Source organism: Anser anser, assembly GCF_964211835.1.
Source record: "Anser anser genome assembly, chromosome: 20".
NCBI lineage: Eukaryota > Metazoa > Chordata > Aves > Anseriformes > Anatidae > Anser > Anser anser.
In genome coordinates this window covers 6,191,675-6,212,261 of record NC_139741.1, presented here as the reverse complement: position 1 = coordinate 6,212,261, position 20,587 = coordinate 6,191,675, and the positions used below count along the sequence as shown (strand labels likewise).

At 44.3% G+C, this 20,587-nt stretch overlaps 1 protein-coding gene across 5 annotated transcripts; it reads left to right on the top strand.

Annotated features, from left to right (window-relative positions):
* The first annotated feature begins 48 nt into the window (after window positions 1-48).
* Window positions 49-20,345, top strand: TMEM248 (transmembrane protein 248). 5 transcript variants are annotated; one of them, XM_083806575.1, is made up of 7 exons: window positions 49-333; window positions 9,533-9,707; window positions 10,390-10,675; window positions 11,915-12,065; window positions 12,846-13,029; window positions 13,486-13,629; window positions 14,393-20,345. In XM_083806575.1, exons 2-7 carry the CDS (start codon window positions 9,549-9,551, stop codon window positions 14,411-14,413), a joined length of 945 nt encoding a protein of 314 aa, XP_083662701.1. In that variant the 5' UTR covers window positions 49-333; window positions 9,533-9,548; the 3' UTR covers window positions 14,414-20,345. The 5 variants fall into 5 exon arrangements, with proteins under 5 accessions (XP_083662701.1, XP_083662703.1, XP_083662702.1 ...); XM_083806577.1 differs by lacking the exon at window positions 49-333 and adding an exon at window positions 650-1,773; XM_083806576.1 differs by lacking the exon at window positions 49-333 and adding an exon at window positions 3,897-4,393.
* The last annotated feature ends 242 nt before the right edge of the window (window positions 20,346-20,587 follow it).

The following is a 20,587-nucleotide window of genomic DNA, read 5'->3' as shown; positions in this document are numbered from 1 at the left end:
CCGCGGCGGGAGGCCTGAGGGGCCGGGCCGCGCCGTGCCGGCGCCGCCACAAGCTTGTCCCCCCCGCGCCACCGTCGGCGGGGCCGGCCGGGGTGAGAGGTGACGGCGGCGTCCCCGGAAGCGGCGGCAGGAGGAGGAGTAGCAGCAGCGGGAGGAGGAAGAAGAGGAGGAGGAGGCGGGTGTCTGGGCAGCGGCCTCCCCCGGCCCGTAGCCCCCCGTCAGGGCAGGAGGATGGTGCAGAGCCCGCCCCGCCGCCGCCGCTGCTGAGCTCCGGGCCTCCGCCCGCCCGGCCCGGGGGCCGCTTCTTCCTCACCCCGACCCCTCCGGGCGCCGGTAAGGTGGGGACGGGGCCTGGGGGGCCGGGGGGATCCCCTCTGAGGCCTCCTCGGGGCTCGGGGGGGGGTTCTGCTGGGCCGGTTGTGACCCCCCCCCCGGGGACCCCGAGCCCCCGGTGAGGGGGGCTGAGGTTGGGGTGCAGCCCCCGGCCTGGGTCGGGCACTGGGGGGCGTCCCGTGGTGCCGTGCTCTGTGTGCTTTATCGCTGCTTCTGCTCTAGTGCTTATCCTAAGGGTTTATTTTTAATTAGATCTTAGCACGAGCTTTGTATGCTTGCTGTCGTACCAGGAAAAATAGTAAGAAGGAGTAATTCCGGTAGCACTACCGATATTCCTGTTGCAAAACAGTTTCCTTCGTGGCCTTTTCCTATTCGCTACACATCCCTATTTTATTCTTTTCTTGGTTTACCTTGCGCCTAAAGACGTTGTTTTTCTTTAAGGATAAAATTCCTGCTGCACCATGGCAAGGATATGGCTGCTGGGTACCTAAAGTTGAATTTGAGCTGTAAATCTTAGCCGTAGACACGGGCACCCCGGGAGCCATTGGTGCCTGACAAGGGACAGAACTGATCGCTGCACGGGCTTTTTTGTTTGTTTTAATTCCCCTTTGTTTGTTTTTTAAGGGCTTGTCTTCTCTGGGGAAATTTAATTGCGTAGTTAGCTCTGCCCACGTTATTATACAGTTGATCCTGGTAGACAAACCTTGACTCTAGATATGAATTATTAAGAGTTACTTTCCACAACCTCATTGGGCTTCAGGGAAGTTTTATGGTGCGTGGTGTATCGTGAAATGGGAACGGCTCCTCAGGCCCGTCTTTTCTGGTAAATCATTAATGCCTCTGTAGAAGCAGGTAAGGTCAAGGCAGCGGTCACCTGTCCTCCTGCTCCCAGCTGGGGTGTGCGGAGCTGGTGCGGGCTCACCCGGGGAGCTGTGCCGCTTCCCTGCCTGCTCTTCCCTGGGCTCCGAGAGGAAGCTGGTGGCTGCAATCCAATTTCTGGTCAGCAGGTGTCCGCATAACAGGGGACAACTTTTGTTGGCAGACTGAGCGGAGATAGTATCGAATTGTGCCCGAGAGCCCTTACGCTCTTTGACCCTAGGTTTAGCCCCATCAAAGAGGATTAAGACCTCAGTGGCTTTGTTCCTTCCCATGAGTTGAGGAGTGGCTCGAGGCCCGAGGAATGTGATTCTTCTTTTCCACTTGAAAGACAAGGACTTGAAACGCCGCCTGATGACACAGAACAGGCTCTGTGCTCTGCCAGGAGAAAGGCGCGGAGCGGTGCTTGCATCTGAGGGCAGTGACAACCAGACCTTGGTGTCCTTTGTGTTGAGCCGGATGCGCCTGGCAGCAGACAGGACACTGGTGACTCCATCGCCCCCGGACGGGTTTCGTACCACAGGAGTGCAACTCCCTCCTTAAGCACTTGCTGACGGTGTTTCTGTGAGCATCATCTTTATTTTTTATTTAAAAATGTGCTTTTTTGAAGAGAAATAATGCTGCTTTATCAAATGAGCCCATAAAAAAGTATTAATGAAAACCCTTGGTGTCACAATTTCATTGCTTTCCCCAAATTTCCCCTTGCCAAAGGCATGGAGGTGTTGGGAGTGTTATTTTCGAGAAGACCATTCCGAGCAGACCTGCCAATAAAGCAGGTTCCCAGAAGTCAGAACTCCCAGGTTTTGTTTTATAAGAGAACTCGCATATGCCCTGGCATGTCGAGGTTTGGTAATTACCTATCTGGAAAATGGAGAGACTGTTCTTCCACGAGTCTGGGTTAAGCAAATTAAAGTTGTATTTCTTTTGACCAGGGGCGTGAAGTACACCGGCATGGTAACGTTACTGCTGGGTTTCTGCTTTTTCAGCCGGTGCCCAGTTTTTCAGGTGTTTCTGCTGCTATTTGTGTTCTTTCCTTCAGTAGTGGCCACTGGCTCTCTTTCTACTCCTTGCCCAGTCAGTAGTACTCCTGTAGTACTCCTACACGCAGAGCTCCGCTTTGCTGTTCCCACTAAAGCTGCCATTTCCTTGACTTGTCACTCATTTTCTGCTTGTGATTCAAGCTGTGTGTCTGTCTGGGTCTCTGTCTCATTACAGTTCTCATTACAAACAACAGTTCTCATTACAGACCATCTGAAGAGCCTTTTCCTGGCGTTTTTCTGTACTTACCCTGCAGAATCCCATATCACGTTCCTTAATGTGTAGCCTTAATGAAGTCAACGATTAACCTCCTTCAACTGGCTGCTAAGCCAGTGTCTGATTATTAAGCTGTTACTGAGACTTTTCATGACTTCCTGAGCAAAGCCTTGCGGCGAACTGCGCCTGTTTGGCTGTGGTGGGCTAAATTTGCTTTCTGGTGGAAATGTATAGGATCCACTTCCAGGGGACAGCCCCTATAGAAAGGAATCGTTTTAATTTTGCTTTCCTCTCCCAGGTTCTCATGCTGAAGAGCAGTAACTGGAACAGCTTTTTATTTTTGTATTTTTTTTTAGACTCAAGGCCTTTGACGTTGTATAATGCTTTATATATATAATATACTATATATATAGTATAATATATGTTATCCTGCAGTCTGTGTGATGTAGAATATGTCATGCTGTAAGTCATGGCTTTGGCTTCTAAAAGTTGGAAGGCTTTAAAGATGCCCAAGCCAGAACTCTTGCATACGAAAACATATTTTTCCCATCACACAGACTCAATTGGCAAGCAGCGCTGCCTTTATACAGTTTGGCAACAAAATGTCTGTTTTCAAGCACAGGTTAGGTTTGCTTTTGTTTTGCAGCTGGGTGTATTTTAAATCATGTTTTTCGCTTTTAACAATGGTCAGAATTCAGGGTTCATTGAACCGGCGAAAGAAAAGGCTTTCTTCGCATTGTTTGTGTTTCTTGGCTCCTGACTTTTCTACTCTTCTGGTTCTTCTTCTTTTTTAGCTCTTAGCATTTAAAAAGAAGTATTTTGAACTTGTTTGCATTTACGCAATGTTTTTTTGGCATTTACTTCTTGAAATCGTAAATTAAGATGTAAAACATTACCTTTGCCTTCCCAGGAGCATTAAGCGACACGCCGTGTGCTTGTGTTAAATCCACCGCAGGTGTTTAGAACTCCAACACGCAAGTTTGTTGGGCAGGGCTGCTCAGTACGTGGATATGTCTCGCACACAGACATTTGGCTGAGTAAAAGTTGATCTACAAATTTTCCTTGTTATTTTTTAACTCATCTACCTTTAACTCTGCTTTCTGTCTTTGACAAGAGTTACATACGGGAACTTGGGGGTGTGAAATTCAGTATTAATTTCAATCTTCGACTTTCCTATCAGTGCGACCAGATTGCTTCCCTTCCTTGCCTTTGTTTTATGGGTAAGAGAGCTGAAATGTTTGCTGTTTTTGTAGCTCCTGGGGATGTTGAAATGTTTAATTATGCTTTGAAAAGTGTTTCGAGAGGTGGAAAAAAACCACTTTGTGCAAGTAAGTCCCTGGGCTCTCACACTTTTGTTAATAATCAGCTTCCCAAATGGCTCTGTTATTGGATTAGATGAGGAAATAACCTCCTTTGCAGCAGGTGATGCTCTCTGGCTCATTCAGTGTTGTCCAGCGCCTTCCATCTGTGCTCTTCGTGTGGGCAGAGGACCGGGCTGTTTTCTTGTCACGAGAAACAGTGCTCTGTGCTTTCTGCTTCCAGACTCTAGGAAAGCGTTTGTTTGCTTTTAATCAGTAAACATATTTGTAGGATGAAATCGGTCAGAGAATGAGCCACGGACTGGCCTGAGCTGATTCAACATCACCTCCTCCTTGCACAGCCCTGAGGGCAGGGAGCCTCTACACCTCTGCCTGGGCGCCTTGTGCTGATATTTTGGCTGCAGGGGTTGAAGGATCCTAGGGGATGTTTTTGTCAATTTTTCCTCTTCCTCCACAAGTCTTGCTCACTGCTTTTCTACTTTGAGAAGACTGATGGCATTTACTAGGAGTCTCTTCATCTAATTTTGTAACGCTGGAGGACCGACGAAGGGGAAGAGGATCAGCTGGCCGATAAAAGTGCTTTGCCCTGGAGGATTCTGCTCAATCCCAAGGTAGAGATTTTGGCATCCCTTAGGAGCTAGCCCTGCGTGCCCTCTGCTGCTGGCGGAGGTCTGGGGCTGTGCGATTGCATCCCGCAGCGTCTCGTTATGGTTCCCGAAAGCTGAATTAAAGCAGCTGCATTTGCTTGCACCTCCTGTTTTTTCTGTAGATATCAGTACGGAAAAGTAAGTCTTCCTGTGAAGTTAGTGGGAAAGCTCTCTTTCTCCCAACTGCATATTTTATTAAAAATAGTGTATTGTGAAATTCCAACAGAGATGGAAATCTATTGATTAGCTGTCCCCAACTCCTGGAAGAAGCTGCCCGTAAAAGCTGCTGATAGCATATGTAGTAGCAATGGGTAGTTCGTTTCAGGGCATAAAGGGGCAGCCCTCTGGCGAGGTTAGACACTTTTTAATTTTAAGTTTTACACTGTTTTTTTTCCCCTTTTTAAAATGTGTGAGATTTTTACCTGTTCAGAAAGTGGGAGATAATAATTGGTGTTGCTGTGTGAGCCAGCAGAGGCCTGATTTCCACTTGTCGGATCAGCTGAGGTTCCTTTCGCTGGTTCCGTTTGATAGCTTGGCGATACCAGATTAGAGATAAAGACATTCTCATTAAGTAGTCTTTTTAAGGCTTTGACAGAGCACTTTGAATACTCTGAACTTTAATAGGCAGCTTCACAGTTAACACAGCTGTGATCTATTTTGCTTTACCATTTTTCAGTGTGCTTAAATGTGTATATTTACTATTTTTAGCGGTTTAGGTGGTAGAGATCACATTCTGTTCGTTGAGAAGAAAGCCGAATTCAATTAAAGATATCTTTAGTACCTGCTACAGTTTCCTGTTCTTAAATGAGAGGCGCTTCAGTCTGAGATCAACGCCATGGCTTTGTTTGCATGTTACTTATGGGTGGTTTGCTAGGAAAATCGCAGTTCGATTGGTTTGTGTTTGAGCGTTTTCCTGGCACGCAATGTTACTTTCTTTCAGGTTAACCCCGATGTGACCCATTTCCTAACCCCCCCATTGTGCTACTGGTAGTGAGGCGTCTTTGAAAACCTAATTGATAATAAAAATACACGGAACTGCACACAGGGAAGATGAAAGGCTCTGAAGTGCAGGAAGATGCAGGTTTGGGAAATATGCGAGGTCTCAATGCAGTGCCGTAGGGATGGGTTAGCTCCAGCCTGCTCCCCTTCTCTTCCACCCACCCTTTTCTTCCTTAAGACCTTTCAGTGTTGGTTTTTGTTGTTGTTGCTTTAAATATTTAGCCCCCCCAGATATTTTTCTTCTGTGGACTGCAACTATCTTGTATGCGTAAAAAGAAGGGGAAATATTTTTATGGAAATCGCTTGATTTTAAGCTTTCTGGTGGAAAGATAGCAACATTTTGGCAAGAGATATAAAAATTACGTTGTATGTTTACTTTAATCTCTTGGAAAATCATGTTTTGTTTTTCCTTTTGGCAACTGCAATTTTATTTTTAATACCTGCGTTAGTACACCATGTTTTTTGTTGATGTTGTTATGAATTCAGCTCCTTTGATATTAAGCCCCGAGAAGAGAATTTAATACTTCTGCTGTGACTCATTTCATCGACCTTTTGCTCTTTGCAATAGACTTCAAGATTTTCCCGATTTGTAATTTATTCTTGAAAACCTCACAGCTCCGTTTCAGAAGTTACCTTTTCCTCATCCCCTGTCACACACGAGGCAGGAACAACTGATAGCGTTGCTTTCCTGAGGCTGCTGTATTCATCCTTGAGCTATTGTGGTGGAAAACTCCCCCAGATTGCAGAACAGGCGACTATTTACTTATTTTTTTAGATGGTTAAACAAGTCTCCTTATTTTTTATATGGTTAAGCAGGTCTGTGTTTGCCTGGGACTCTGGCATGCTAACTGCTCTTTCCATCCTTCACCATCTTTATCGTTTTAATTCCGTAACAGACCATCCCAGGTTTTGCAGGGATCTAAAAGCGCGCCGCCTCCGCAGCCCTTGTCCCGCGTTCCCCGATGAGCACCGTCAGCCAGAACTGCCCGTGTTGTCCCGACGCCTACACCTCAGCACCAGGCAGCTACGTTGGAGCTGGCGGCCGCTGTTCCGAGCTGGCACTTCTCCTTCCTCCTCTTGCGCTCCAGCCACTTGTTAGGTTGGTCGTGGATATTTTTATTGCGCAAGCATTAAAAGGCTTGGGCAGAGTGGAGCGAGGCAAACAGCAGCCATTAGGGCCTCTTTCTAGATTACTTATTTAGCTAAAAAGAGAAACCCGATCTTGCTTCCCTGACCTGCCAGGAGGTAATAGCATTCCGTTTCTTTTCTTAACTGTGTGAAAGAGAAATAAAAGTTTCAATGGTATCCTGTAGGTTATTCATTTACACAGAGGAAGCTGTGAGTTACGAGGAGAGCTGGTAGAGGAACAGCAATTGTGGTATATTTCTGACAGGTCTTAACAGAAGGGAGGAGTGTAAGTGTGTGGACCATTAACCAGCCCCCTAAAATGCCATAGGAATATACGTTTTGATTTATGTGCCCTGAGCCGTTTCACGAGTTCTTTGATAATTAATGCTGTTCGAGCACTTTGTTCCCTAAAAAATCGGCAGCTCTCCAGGCAGCAGCTTGGAAATACTCCTCTTCGTTCTGGTTTGTGCTAGCCATGTCCAATTGCTGTTTTCACGTCAGCTCCGGTATTAAATCCACAGTCGTTCCCTTTTCTCTCGCAAATGCTCAAAAGGCATGTTACGCTTCGGAAATTGCAGCTTATAGCATTTTCTAATTGCTTTCAAAGCTGGTGACTTATGGGAGCATATTAAGCACCCGGCAGTTTAAAGCTGGTGATCTCTTACATAAAAATATTAGCCCAAATATTTTCGTACGCGTGCTTTTCAGCACATCGAGCTTTATGGCTGATTTTAGGCCCTGTAGTAAACACGAACGCTAATGGAACTGTTGGAAGCCCCTTTAAAAAGGGCTCGCAGCCCTGTATATGCTCTGGGTGACATTCAGCTTTGATTAAATGCTCTAATAAAGCCTGCATCTGTGTTGTTATTTTCACAAGGAAATCCAGAAGGGAACGCTGCATACGGCTCTGCTTTTGGGTTATCTTTTGATCTATTTCCATCTCAACATGTGTCTCCGATGTTTTTAGCTGGAGCGTTGGGGGGCTTTTAACTAGGGCTTGTTTAAGAAATTTGCTGCCAGTGACCAGACAGGAGGCAGGGCACACAGAACGAACCCAGCATGGTCCTGACTGGCACCGGCTCTCCCTTCCCCTCTCTCTCCTGCCCTCTCCTGACACCGTCGCAGGCTTGTTTGGCCATACTACGGCTGCTCTTGGGCAGACAGAAGTTCTGGTAAGGTGCACGTTTGTCTCACCTCCTCTCTCCTTCTTTTTCCCCTCTTCTCCTCTCTGCTGTCTTGGCACTGTGCTTCTCACGCTCGGACATACTGCATACTTCTGGCAGGGGGTGTTTGCAGTTTTATCAGTTTTTGCTGATAAAAAGCTTCCAGCTTTCCTGGTCTTTGCAGAGTGGATGGGAATTGGTTGATAGAGCAAAAAAGTAAACGCAGGACACGATCTTGTGCTCCGGAGCGAGCCCCGTTTCAGCAGACCTCATCGAGGAGAGCAAGTAGGTGCGTGGGGAGAGTCCGGGAGAGCCGGCACGCACAGCTCCATGTCGTGCTGCTGCCACAGGGCTTCTGGTCTCTTCTCCAGACCCAAATTTCTCTTCTCTGGAGCAGTTTTGCAGCTTTAGTTGGTATTGCTTCTGTCAAGAATAACCGGAGCATTTCTGCCAGTAAAATATTGAGTATGCAAAAGTTGTGATCAGTGTACATTGTGGGATCTGAAAAAAAACCAACTTGAAAGTTTGTCTCGTGCACTTTTGGATCAGTAGATCAGATCACGGCTTGTGCTCCTCCAACCCTGTCCCTCCTACACCCCTGGGCTTACCGAGGCTTGGGCCGCGCTGCAGCTGGGAGGTAAATGACATGTGCTTCTAATAAGAGGCCATGAGAATCACACAGACCTGCAGGGAGCAGAGTCCCTGACTTAATTAAGGGTTATCAGATCAGTATGAACGCTCAAACTTTAACCACTGCAGTGCCACATCCTGTAGATACTAGTCCTGAAGCTTGCCACTTCCTATGCGCTTTGAGGCAGAGCAGCATGTAGCTAGGAACTGTTTCTGTCCTTCTGTTATAGATGGGGTTAAAAGCCTTTTCAACAGGATTGTAGGTAAGACAAAGGTAAAAGGTTTTCTTCGAGTTTTCTCCTTGCAGAGCTGCTGAACTAGGTGCTGCAAGGCTGCACTTTAACACTTGAATGTTTGCTTTTGACTGTGCTGGGAGATGGGGAAGCTGATACAGTGAACTTAGCTTAAGTCTTTCTGCTCTGAAAATGGAAAAACAATTAGAAGAATCAGACTAAATACTACTTTTTGGATAAAAAACCAATGATTCAGTACGTTTCCTCAGCATATGTTGAGTCCTCTCTTTTGTTTACAGACTCCAGTTGAAGTTCTCTAGCTGCTGCACAAATTGGAGAGAGAAAGGAGCTGCTTTCTCCTCCCCTCTCGTGCTGTTGTTGGGTATTTCTCACAACAGGATTCTTGGTGCAGAAGCCCAAAATGTCCCAAGGCTGATTCTTGGATCCCGTTTGAAGGTCTTGTCCTTTGGGGCTAGGGATGGGGAGAGTGATGTTGTAAGGCTTCAGCCTCGGTTTTGGTAGTATATGGGGAGATGTACAGAGTTCGCTTTGTAGGCTGCGTTGCAGCTCCATTTGCACTGTAATTCGAGGAGTCCAAATATTGCTGGAATTAGTCACAGAGCCTGTTCTGCCTAGGAAAGTGGGAAGGAGAAGGGATGGTATTATTGCTCATCAGCGATATCGGGCTGTGCTAGAGGTTGTCTTCACTGCTTAAAGTCTGTTGGTGATTTTTGAAGCTGAGAAGGTAAAATCGAGTGTGTTTTTGATTTGTGCTTTATTTGAGGCATACCGAGCCTGTGTTCAATGACCAGTACAGAGCTGTATAATTGAATCTCATTTTCGCATATGATTTCATTTTTTTGTTGTCAAACTTCTCTCTTTTGTGATCGACCGCCCCCACCCCACAGCACACAGCCCAGTCACTCTGCTGTAATGTTCTTTTTTTTCAGGTGAACAATCAGAATAATGTTCAACATAAACCTGTTGGAGAACCTGAAGGTTTACGTCAGCAGCCGGCCTCCGCTTGTGGTCTTTATGATCAGCGTAAGCGCTATGGCAATAGCTTTTCTGACACTGGGCTATTTCTTTAAAATCAAGGAGATCAAGTCACCAGAGATGACAGAGGTACGGTACAAGAAGTTCCCAGGTTGAACAGTGGGAATACTGATTTGAAATACATGCACAAAGCTAACGAGTTCCTTTTTCCCCCCTGAAAACCCTTTTATGGCAGTGCAAGAGTCTTATGGGAGATTGTTTTCAGCATACTTGCCACTGATTTTACAGGAAAAGTGACTGTTGGTGTGAATGTGTGAGTAGCCTTATTTTAGTTTAAGGGTGAGGCCAAATCATCTGACTTGGATTTTCCCTGCCATGGCTAGGAGCCTTTTTTTTATTATTATTATTATTCCATGATGTCAGCTAGCTTGTTTGTGAAACTTCTGTTCTTACCTAGCGTTACTATTCTGTAAGGAGGAAAACCTTGCTGGAAACCGCTCGTACCCTGAGCGCGGTGAGAGTGGACCAAGCCAGTATATTTCTGGAGTTTCAGGAAGGGTATTCTTCTGCTGTGCCCAGCAGCGGTCAGGCAGTGGCTGGAATTGAACACTTCAGACTTTTGTAAACAATTTGTCCCATTGTTGAGATAGCCATGGTGGTGTTTGTGCTTGCTTCATGAGCCATGTGATTTAAGTTAACTGCCTTGAAACTGCAGGCAGGATAGTATGTAGCAAGGTCTGTGCTGCTGTAGGGAAGTGGCAACCAGAAGTTAATTTGCTAATCCGCTCTAAATCTTTGCATTTGTTTAAAGGACTGGAATACTTTCCTCCTGAGGTTTAATGATTTGGACTTCTGTATATCTGAGAACGAAACCCTAAAGCATCTCATCAACGATACCACAACTCCAGAAAGTACCGTGACCAGCGGCCAGGCGAGATCTTCTACACAGTCTCCACAGACTCTTGAGGACTCTGGTCCTATAAACATCTCTGTTACAATCACTTTGACGCTGGACCCACTCAGACCATTTGGCGGATATTCCCGCAACGTCACACATCTAAGTTCCACAATTTTTGGACACCAAATCGGACTCTCAGGTATGCAGGACTTGACTTTTATAAGTTTGAATGACAGCTACAGATAAATGAAAACTCTAGTTTATTACCGGTGAGATGAATCTTTTGCTTAGAACAGATTTATTGTGAGTGGAGTCGTGTACAGAGCCCTTCACTTGTTTGCTAGAGAAGCTTATCCCTGTGTTCAGAATGGAAAAAAAAGTGCAGGTTTACCACGATTAGGCTTTGCAGTGTTAAGCAGTTAGCCTATAATGGCAATGGAAGGTAACTTTTAAGCCAAAAAATTCTGAGCAGCAAAATCTTCTAAAAGTGACTCATTGGACAATGGTGTCTTGATACATCTTCAAGTGCTGAAGCCACATTTTGAAGGCGTTAATGTATGTACTTTAGAGATCAAGTAGTGTATTGCCTAAAAAATACAGTTCATCTAAAATGCATACATAAATTTTAATATTGCAAACAGCAAAAAAAATGATTTAAATTTCTGTGGCATGAAGACCTCTTATTTGGCTGCCCTGACAGCTTTGACAGGAGATTAGATTGTTAGTAATAGAACCTCGTGGAATTTTAGCTCTTAGCCAGGGTTGCATTTTATAATAACGTCTGAAGGTGTCTTGAACCTCAGAGATCTGTAAGGAGACATTTGCCATGGCTGTAAATCTGTATTCTTGTATTTTATATTATTATTTTGTTACTGCTTTGTGTGCTGTCAAGTGCAAGTTCCATTTCAAGTAGCCTGGATTTATTTTCAGTATGAATATGTCCATATGGAGTCAGCGTTCACTACCTAATCTGCAGTTCAGTATCAGCTAGCACCTTTTCATCTGCACAAATATCTCCAGTTTGAAATGTGAGCTTCAGAAAAAGCAGATGTTCAACAACATCTTTGGCAGGAGAAAGGCTAAAGAAGTGTGATTTTACTTTCTAACAGAATTCTCAGAACATGCATGAATTCATTTATAAACAGGGAGGTATTTGTTTCTGAAAGGAGCCTGATGATCCCACTTCTTTTGGGGGCAGGAGAGATTAGAAAGACCAGCAGCTGTTGTTTTGAATTTTTTTGGTGCTTTTTGTTGTTTTTTAAACTTTTTTTTGCTTTCTGTGTTGATAATAAAGATGCTGGGTGACTTCAAAGGTACAGATTCAGGGTAATGTTGCCTTCTTAATCAATTGCACACTTTCCTTATCCTAGCGATTGTTGCTCAGCTACTTTTGTGATCGGAAAACAGCTTTCCTTCTTTCCTCCTCTCTTTCTCAAAGGCAGAGAATCCCACGAGGAGATAAACATTACGTTCACCCTGCCGACTGCCTGGAATTCAGATGACTGCGTTCTTCATGGTCACTGCGAGCAGGTTGTATTCACAACCTGCATGACTGTGACAGCAGCCAGCAACGTGTTTCCTGTCACAGTGTAAGTGCATTTTAAAGTCTTTCTTAGACTGGTTGTTGGGTGATTAATTTCTCAGCTGCTTCTCTGAGGTTGTCACATCTGATGAATGTTGTTGTTGACTGTGGATATCGTGTACCTGCTTTCCTTCCCCTGCAGTAAAACCCTGTCTGTCTTGAGACTTTTGCTGTCTTTTAGCAATGCTAGATTTTTCTGTGAATGTTTTGTCTCTAGGCATACCTGCCTTTCAGCATGCAGCCTGTGATTTAAACTTCAGTAAGAACTATGGACTCAGTGAATATTTAAGAAAGATACCCTATAATTTAGTTTCACTACCTTGTATGAGAGCTAAGACTTGACTCTGAGGATCTTATCCTCTTCCCTACCAAGAGATGAACATAAGCTGAACGTTGCTTTGCTACCAAACCCAGCAGGTGCAGACCTTTCATCAGAATAGTTTCCCTTTGTCTCCTCCAGACTCCCTGACACTATTCAGTATACTCTGGAGAACCATCAGACAGGTTCCCATGACTGTATGAAGCCATATGAAAACCAGTATTTTTCTAATTAAGCTGTGGGGTGTTGACTTACTGGAACAACATTCAGCTAAATTTTAATGTTCGTACAAAAATCATATGTTTTTTTATACAGTCTTTTGGTTAAGACTTTTTTTTTTCTGCTGTTTTGTAAAACTGTGTTTTATACTGCTGTTAAGAAGTCTGGGCCTGACTCAGTTCTGAAAGTTAGCCTTACTGAAGGCGGAGAATGGCAATTAAGGTGCTAATTATTTCTGTTTTTCTGCAGTCAGCCACCACATTGCGTTCCTGAAACGTACAGCAACGCTACACTTTGGTACAAGATCTTTACCACAGCAAGGGACTCTAATACAAAATACGCACAAGATTATAACCCTTTCTGGTGTTACAAAGGAGCAATTGGAAAAGTGTACCACGCTTTAAATCCCAAACTAACTGTTATAGTTCCAGATGTAAGTGCCACGGTGTTTTTTACAAGTTATGTTCAATAAATGTGGTTTAACGGAATATGGGTCCTAAAATGGTCAGATTTAGTGCTGTTTTACTATATTCAGTGCAGGGGCTGAAATGGAGTTGTATATGCCTCGCCACTGGTGGGCATGATGGTCTTCATGTAATCTCTATGGGCCTCACAGCTTTTAATAACCAAGTTTTATATTCTGAAATCATTTGACAAAAGGCAGTTCTTGTATATGGGAAGAGATCTCTAGTACAGAGTTTTAAGATGAAGAACATTTTGGTTCTTTTTGTGCCACAATTAAGAATCACTTTCATTACTATGCCATCTTTTAATAGGGGAGAAAGTTGATTCATGAAGTAATTTCTGTGCTGAACTGGTAATTATTGCTCTAATATTAAGTGTCAACTATTGGTGCATTGTCAGTAAATGGTTTTAATTTTCTGTGCAGGATGATCGCTCTCTAATAAACCTGCATCTCATGCATACCAGTTACTTTCTTTTTGTGATGGTGATTACAATGTTCTGCTATGCAGTTATTAAAGGCAGACCAAGCAAACTGAGGCAAAGCAATACAGAATTCTGCTCTGAAAAGGTGAGTTTGAGTAATAACAAAATATTGACTCTGTTAAGAAAACATAGCAAGCCTCCTTTTTTTTACATAGTACAGACTAGTTCTTATCTCTTGAAATGTAGGCCTAATTCCTTTTCAAAGAGACGTGGGTATTTTATCGTGGAGAGTAAAGAAGGGTTCTACAAAATACGTATATGTGCTGTGTAGATCCTCAGTTATATTTCTCTCCTCCAGAAGTGGATTATTGCAGTTCAGTAAGTGCTATAACGCAGCTCTTCTGCCACACTTCTGTTGTTATTCTCACTATTTTGTATGAAGCATTGAATAGATAGCACCAAATGGTTTTATTTACCTTTCATCGCAACAGACTGAAAATTTTGAATAAAACATGATACATAATTCTGATTAGCAGCCATTAGAATTACAAAAAAAAACAATCACAAAGGTATTGAAACAGTCATTATTCAGTATGCATTGGAGACATGGACTTTGCTTGAAGGATTAAATGTGAATATATTTACTGTGAAGTAGGAAATGAATGTTGGCACCCTTTGATCTTGATTTTTTTGTAGCATAAGCTGTTCTGTTTTGTATTGTTTTTAAATTGATTATGCTAAGAACAAAATACCTTCAGACTTGCTTTGATTTCCTTTCCAAGTTAGACTTTCAAGGTTCTTCGAAAAAGGCAAGGACAGATATGCCAGCTGCATGGAGATAAGCAATATCACTGTTATGGGATTAGGAATTTGACTTTAATTAAATGTTTTCTTTTTCTTTTGTTTAGGTTGTTTTGTCAGAAGCATAATCCATCCTCTTCTTTTACTGAGAATGACTGAGAACCGTAATCATTGCCTGCTGAACCCAGAATGGGTCTTAACACTCTGTGAATACATTATCTTGCAATGTTGGTTTATTCCAACCAAAGACATTTCAAGTGCCTGTAATTGATTTGTACATATTTATAAAAGTATATTCAGAATAGGTCAGATGATGCACTTGTTCCGCATTGTAGTGCGGCCAGAAACTTTCAGTCTTTACCTGTGGACATAGCCGAATGTTTGTGTAGATATGTTTAGTGATATGGCTACATATAGTCAGAGCAAGATATTTTTGTCTAGCTGCATCTGGGCAGGTTAAGATGCCTTTGCAAATGTCTCAAACAAAACAACGAATCTTTGTTTTTTGCCCAATGATATGTACAGTGTGTTTGAAACAGTATGCACCTTTGATATAATAATGCATTTCCAGAGCCACCAATCTACTACAGGAATTAAATGTGTATTTGTGTGGCCTGATACCTTCTTCCATTTGCTCCTTGCTTGCAAGAAAAGATATGAACATTTTTAGATATTTTTTTTGAAAAAAAAATACATATACACATTTTAATAGTGCTGTATTTAGGACAAACTTGTGCTTTTATTCATAGTAAAAACTTAAGAAGTGAAGTCCCATTTTAAAATCTTTCTTATTGAAAACTGCTAAGTTTGATTATATTTTTTTTCATTTGGCCTGCTGAATGCCAGAGAATCAGTCAGCATAGAGACTATCTGGAAAGCTTTCTACTTGGCCTCCCATCTGCAGTCCTCAAACCCAGAATATGCATCTCTGCTGCAGAGCAGCTTTCTGTAAACATTTTTTTTTCTAGAAAGTGAAACTTGGTTAAAAGATGCATTGTATTAACTGTCTGTTGGGGCTCTGCACAGCCTTGGGCAAGTGCAAATAATGAAAGAAAAAGAAATCCCGTAGTCTGTTACTGACTCACTTTGGGACTCTCTATCCATCTCTGAAGGGCAGCTGAAAATCACACTTTATTAGCTTAGTCCAATTTCAATTTAATGCTGTGCACTCGGGGGAAGATGATGAGGAGTGAACTAGGACTGTTGCGATTAAGGTCAGAGAGACCACACAGTAAAATTCATACTGTTCTGTGTCCACTCTTAAATCAGAGGAGTTTTTGTGATGTGCATTTTTCCTTTTCTCATTCTGGCTTTTGCTGTTTCCTTCCAGCTTGTTATTTGGTAACCTCCTTAATTTTTAGGAGTCTGGATTTTCCTGCAGACATTTCCACCACTGCTTTTAAAATCTCACTGATTGCCTTAATTGACCTTTCATCTCGTCTTTGTAGAATCATAGAACGGGGTGGGTTGGAAGGAACCTTAAGGATCATCTAGTTCCAACCCTCCTGCCGTGGGCAGGGACACCTCCCACTAGACCAGGTTGCTCAAAGCCCCATTGGGGCATCCACAACTTCTCTGGGCAACCTGTTACAGTGCCTCACCACCCTCATAGTGAAGAGGTTCTTCCTTATATCTAATCTAAATCTACCCTCTTTCAGTTTAAAGCCATTACTCCTTGTCCTATCACTACATGCCCATATAAATAGACCCTCTCTAGCTTTCTTGCAGGCCCCTTTTAAGTACTGGAAGGCCAGTAGAAGGTCTCCCTTCTCCAGGCTGAACAACCCCAACTGTCTCAACCTGTCTTCAAAGAAGTGCTCCAGCCCTCTGATCATCTTTGTGGCTGTCCTCTGGAGTTGCCCCAACAGCTCCATGTCCTTCTTATGTTGGGGGCCCCCAGAGCTGAATGCAGTACTGCAGGTGAGGTCTCACCGGAGTAGAGGGGGAGAATCACCTCCCTCGCCCTGCTGGCCACGCTGCTTTTGATGTAGCCCAGAATATAGTTGACTTTCTGAGCTGCAAGACCACCATGCCAGGTCATGTTGAGCTTCTCATCCACCAACACCCCCAAGTCCTTCTCCTCAGGACTGCTCTCAATCTGTTCTTCACCCAGCCTGTGTTTGTGCTTGGGATTGCTCCGACCAGATGCAGGACCTTGCACTTGGCCTTGTTGAACTTCATGGGGTTTGCATGGGCCCACCTCTCAGGCCTGTCCAGCCAGGTCCCTCTGGATGGCATCCCTTCCCTCCAGCGTGTCGACTGCATGGCTTGGTGTCATCGACAAACTTGCTGAGGGTACACTCGATCCCACTGTCCATGTTGCTGACAAAGATGTTAAACAGCGCCAGTCCCAGTACCGATGCCTGAGGAACACTGCTCGTCACAGATCTCCACGTGGATATTGAGCCGTTGACCACAGCTCTTTGAAGTGCAACCATCCAGCCACTTCCTTACCAACCGAGCAGTCCATCCATCAAATCCATGTCTCCAATTTAGAGACAACATCGTGCAGGGTAGTGTCAAATGCTTTGCACAAGTCCAGGTAGGTGTTGTCAGTTACTCTTCCCCTATCCACCAACGCTGTAACCCTGTTGTAGAAGGCCACCAGATTTGTCAGGCACAGTCTGCCCTTAGTGAAGCCATGTTGGCTGTCATCCATCACCTCTGTTTTCCACGTGCCTTAGCAGGGTTTCCAGGAGGATCTGCTCCATGATCTTGCCGGGCACGAGAGGTGAGGCTGACTGGCCTGTATTTCCCCGGGTCTTCTTTTTTCCCTTTTTAAAAATGAGGGTTATGTTTCCCTCTTCCAGTCAGTGGGAATGTCACTGGACTGCTACAGCTTCTCAAATATGATGGACAGTGGCTTAGCAACTTCATCTGCCAGTTCCCTCAAGGCCCACAGTTGCATCTCATCAGGTCCCATGGGCCTGTGCACCTTCAGGTTCCTTAGCTGGTCTCAGGCCTGGTCCTTTCCTACAGAGCATGGTTCATGGTAATCCTGGTCCCTGCCTTGGCCTCCTGCAACTTGGGTGGTGTGCCAGTGATCTCTTGCTAGTGAAGACAGGCAAAAAAAAGTCATTGAGTACCTCAGCCTTCTCCATATCCCGGGTAATCAGGTCTCTCATTTCCTTAGAAAAACCTTTTAGTGCTGACGTACCTATAGAAGCTTTTATTGCTCTTGATGTCCCTGGCCAGATTTAATTCTGTCAGGGCTTTGGCTTTCCTGACTATCCCCAGCTGCTTGGACAGTTTCTTTGTATTCCTCCCAGGCTACCTGTCCTTGCTTCCACTCTCTCTAGTCTGCTTGAGTTTGGTCAGAAGTAACTTGTTCATCCATGCAGGCCTCCTGCCCGACTTCCTCCTTGTTGGGATGCATCACTCCTGAGCTTGGAGGAGGTGATCCTTGAATATTAAGCAGCTTTCTTGGGCCACTCTTCCCTTCAGGGCTTTGTCCCATGGCCCTCTACCAAGCAGGTCACTAAAGAGGCCAAAGTCTGCTCTCATGAAGTCCAGGGTAGTGAGCTTGCTGTGCTCCTTCCTCTCTGCCATAAGGACCTTGACCTCCACCATTTCATGGTCACTGCAGCCAAGGCTGCCCTTGAGCTTCACATTTCCCACCAGCCCCTCCTTGCTGGTGAGGTCTGGGATAGCACCTCTCCTCGTTAGCTCCGGTATCTCTTGGGGAAGGAAGTTTTCGTCAACACATTTGTGCAACCTCCTGGATTGCTTGTGCCCTGCTATGCTGTCCCGCCAACAGATAGCGGGGTGGTTAAAGTTCCCCCATGAGGATCAGAGCTTGCGGATGTGAGGCTGCTCCTGTCTGTCTATAGAGGGGCCTCATCCACTCAGTCTTCCCAGTCGGGTGGCCTGTAGCAGATCCCTACTACAATGTCACCTGTCCTTTCCCTCCATTTAAATGTGGCCCCCCAGCTCTCTGGCTCCTCATCCATCCCCACACAGAGCTCCGTGCACTCCAGCAGGTCACCAACATCAAGGGTGATGCTCCCTCCTTGTTTCCCCCACCTGTCCTTCCTAAAGAGCCTCCATCCTTCCATCCCAACACTCCAGCCATGGGAGCCATCAGGCTGCTCCTGGCTAAATTGCTGGTGTCCATATGAAACAACAGCAGCAGATAATAGTCAGTAGTGTGTATGAGGCACGGTAGTCTCTTGGTGACATCCCTGATAGGAGCCCCTGGTAAGCAGCACACCTCTATAGAGTGGGTCACGTTGGCAGACAGGTGCCTCCGTACTTTGGAAAGTCACCTACTATCCCCTATTGCCTTTTCTTAGCCACACTGGTTGTTATACAGGGAGCAGATCTGGCTGCCTTGCTCAGCTCCAGCGTCTCTCCTGATGTGATGGGTCTTTCCCCTTCAGTGGAGCAGTAAAGTGGTTCTGCAAGGGCACCTCAGCCTTCGGGGGAAGCCTTTTCCTCCTGCTGGTCCTTGCCACTGCAAGCTTCCATCCTTCTGTGTTATTGGCCCCTCTCCCTTCTGTATGTGCTAGTGGGGGAATCTTTGGCTGTGTGGCTGCAGGTCCACTGCAGGCTGCACTTGGAACGAGCTATCTAACTCCCTCTCAGCCTCCCTGATGTCACGCAGTCTTTTCACTGCCTCCTGCAGCTCTGCCACCTGCTGCAGGAGGTCCTCCACCTGGGCACACCTTTTGCAGGTAGGTCTGCAACCCGCATATATGCTTTTCTCTCTCTTCTTTCGGTAAATTTCACTCTAAAGTACACAAAACAAGAAAATCCAAGTCAATGTCTTACAGTCTTAATTATGCTGGCATAAGATTTTTAGTTTATTACACATAGACACTGTTGGGAATGGTACCCTACTGGTTTGTGGGCCTGTATCTGTAGGACTTCAGTATTCAGTAAGTTCATGACTCTTCAGAGCATTTGAAGCAAATAACCATGCTTTTCTGCAGAACCTGTCTCCATTCCAGAGTTTTGGTTACTTAAGTAGTGTTAACTAACATGCATTTTTCTCCAGGGATGTTAAGGTAAAGCTTGAGAGATGGCCTAGTTTGAAGTCTAAGGATAAAATGAAGCTTCCGTTTTTTCTCCTGATGCTGCTATGGGCTAATACTGCTTCACTAATGTGAGTCAGTGAAGTAAAACAGGGAGACAGCTTCTCCTGAAAATTGTCTGAGCTGTTCCTAATTTATGCATACCTAGCCTTCTGCATTGATAATGACTTCTAGAGTTGCCTACGAGGGTGGCTTGATCTCGGGACCAAAGGCAGGAAGAGGAAACCGACTGGGGTGGTGTTGCAAATTCTGGAAATACCTAATAAAAACCACAGTGCAACTCCTTTAAAAAAGCAAACCCATATCCTTTCTGTTTCAGCAACCTAAAAATCCACCTCCAAATGTCCTATTTATGAATTGGTCTGGTGGGGAAAACAGATTTTTTTTTTTAAATCAGTTTTGCTATTTGGTAATTAGAGGAGCCTGCTTTGCAATTTGTCACCCACTGCATTGAAATACAAAGAAATGCTAAGACTGTGACCAACAAAAGCAAAAGGGAAAATGTTAGAGAAATGTATTTTTGGCCTTAGTTTATCCCTTTGCACCCATGTATTGCAGCGGAGAGCTAAGTGTGTCCATCAGGTTGAAATGCTGTAATACTGAGGAATATTGGATTGTTCCTAGGCGCAATGTACAAAAATTAAATGCAGCCAAACAGAAGAGTAAAAACTTAATATTAAAGTTCAGATCATATTGATCTTTCCTTTTTTGTTTTCTTTTTCTTTTTAACTATGACTTGAATCAGTTTTGATTCTATTTGTACGTGTTTTCTTGTTCTTAGAAAGCTGCCATTTTCTTTTGCATTTTTCTTTGGCATTACATAGAAAATCTGAGCCTTGGTTTTCAACCCTCTGCAGGTGATTGTAGGGTTAAGATGGCTTTTTTTTGTTTTGTTTTGTTCTTACATTTCACTTGTCTTGTTGCATGATGGTTAATAGCTGATTTGGAAATGACATTTCTCTCCTAGATTAATTTTGTGTTTGTAAGATGTGCATATTGCTTTGCAGAATAAAAATGATGAAGTTTATTTTGTTGTCTTTATTTCTGCTAACCAGATACTATGGAGGTTTCATAAATCATTACATTACATGCACCCTTGGAAGAAATCAGTAGTGAAAGTCTATAATGGATTGGAATTTCAAATCCTTTGTATGGTGCAGTAAGCACCTTTTTATGTGTTGGGGGGGGGGGGGAATGCAGCTGGTTCCCATCATGACAAATGCAGAATTTGTGATGTTTTTCTTGGGACCTTATTGTCTTTTTGTCTTG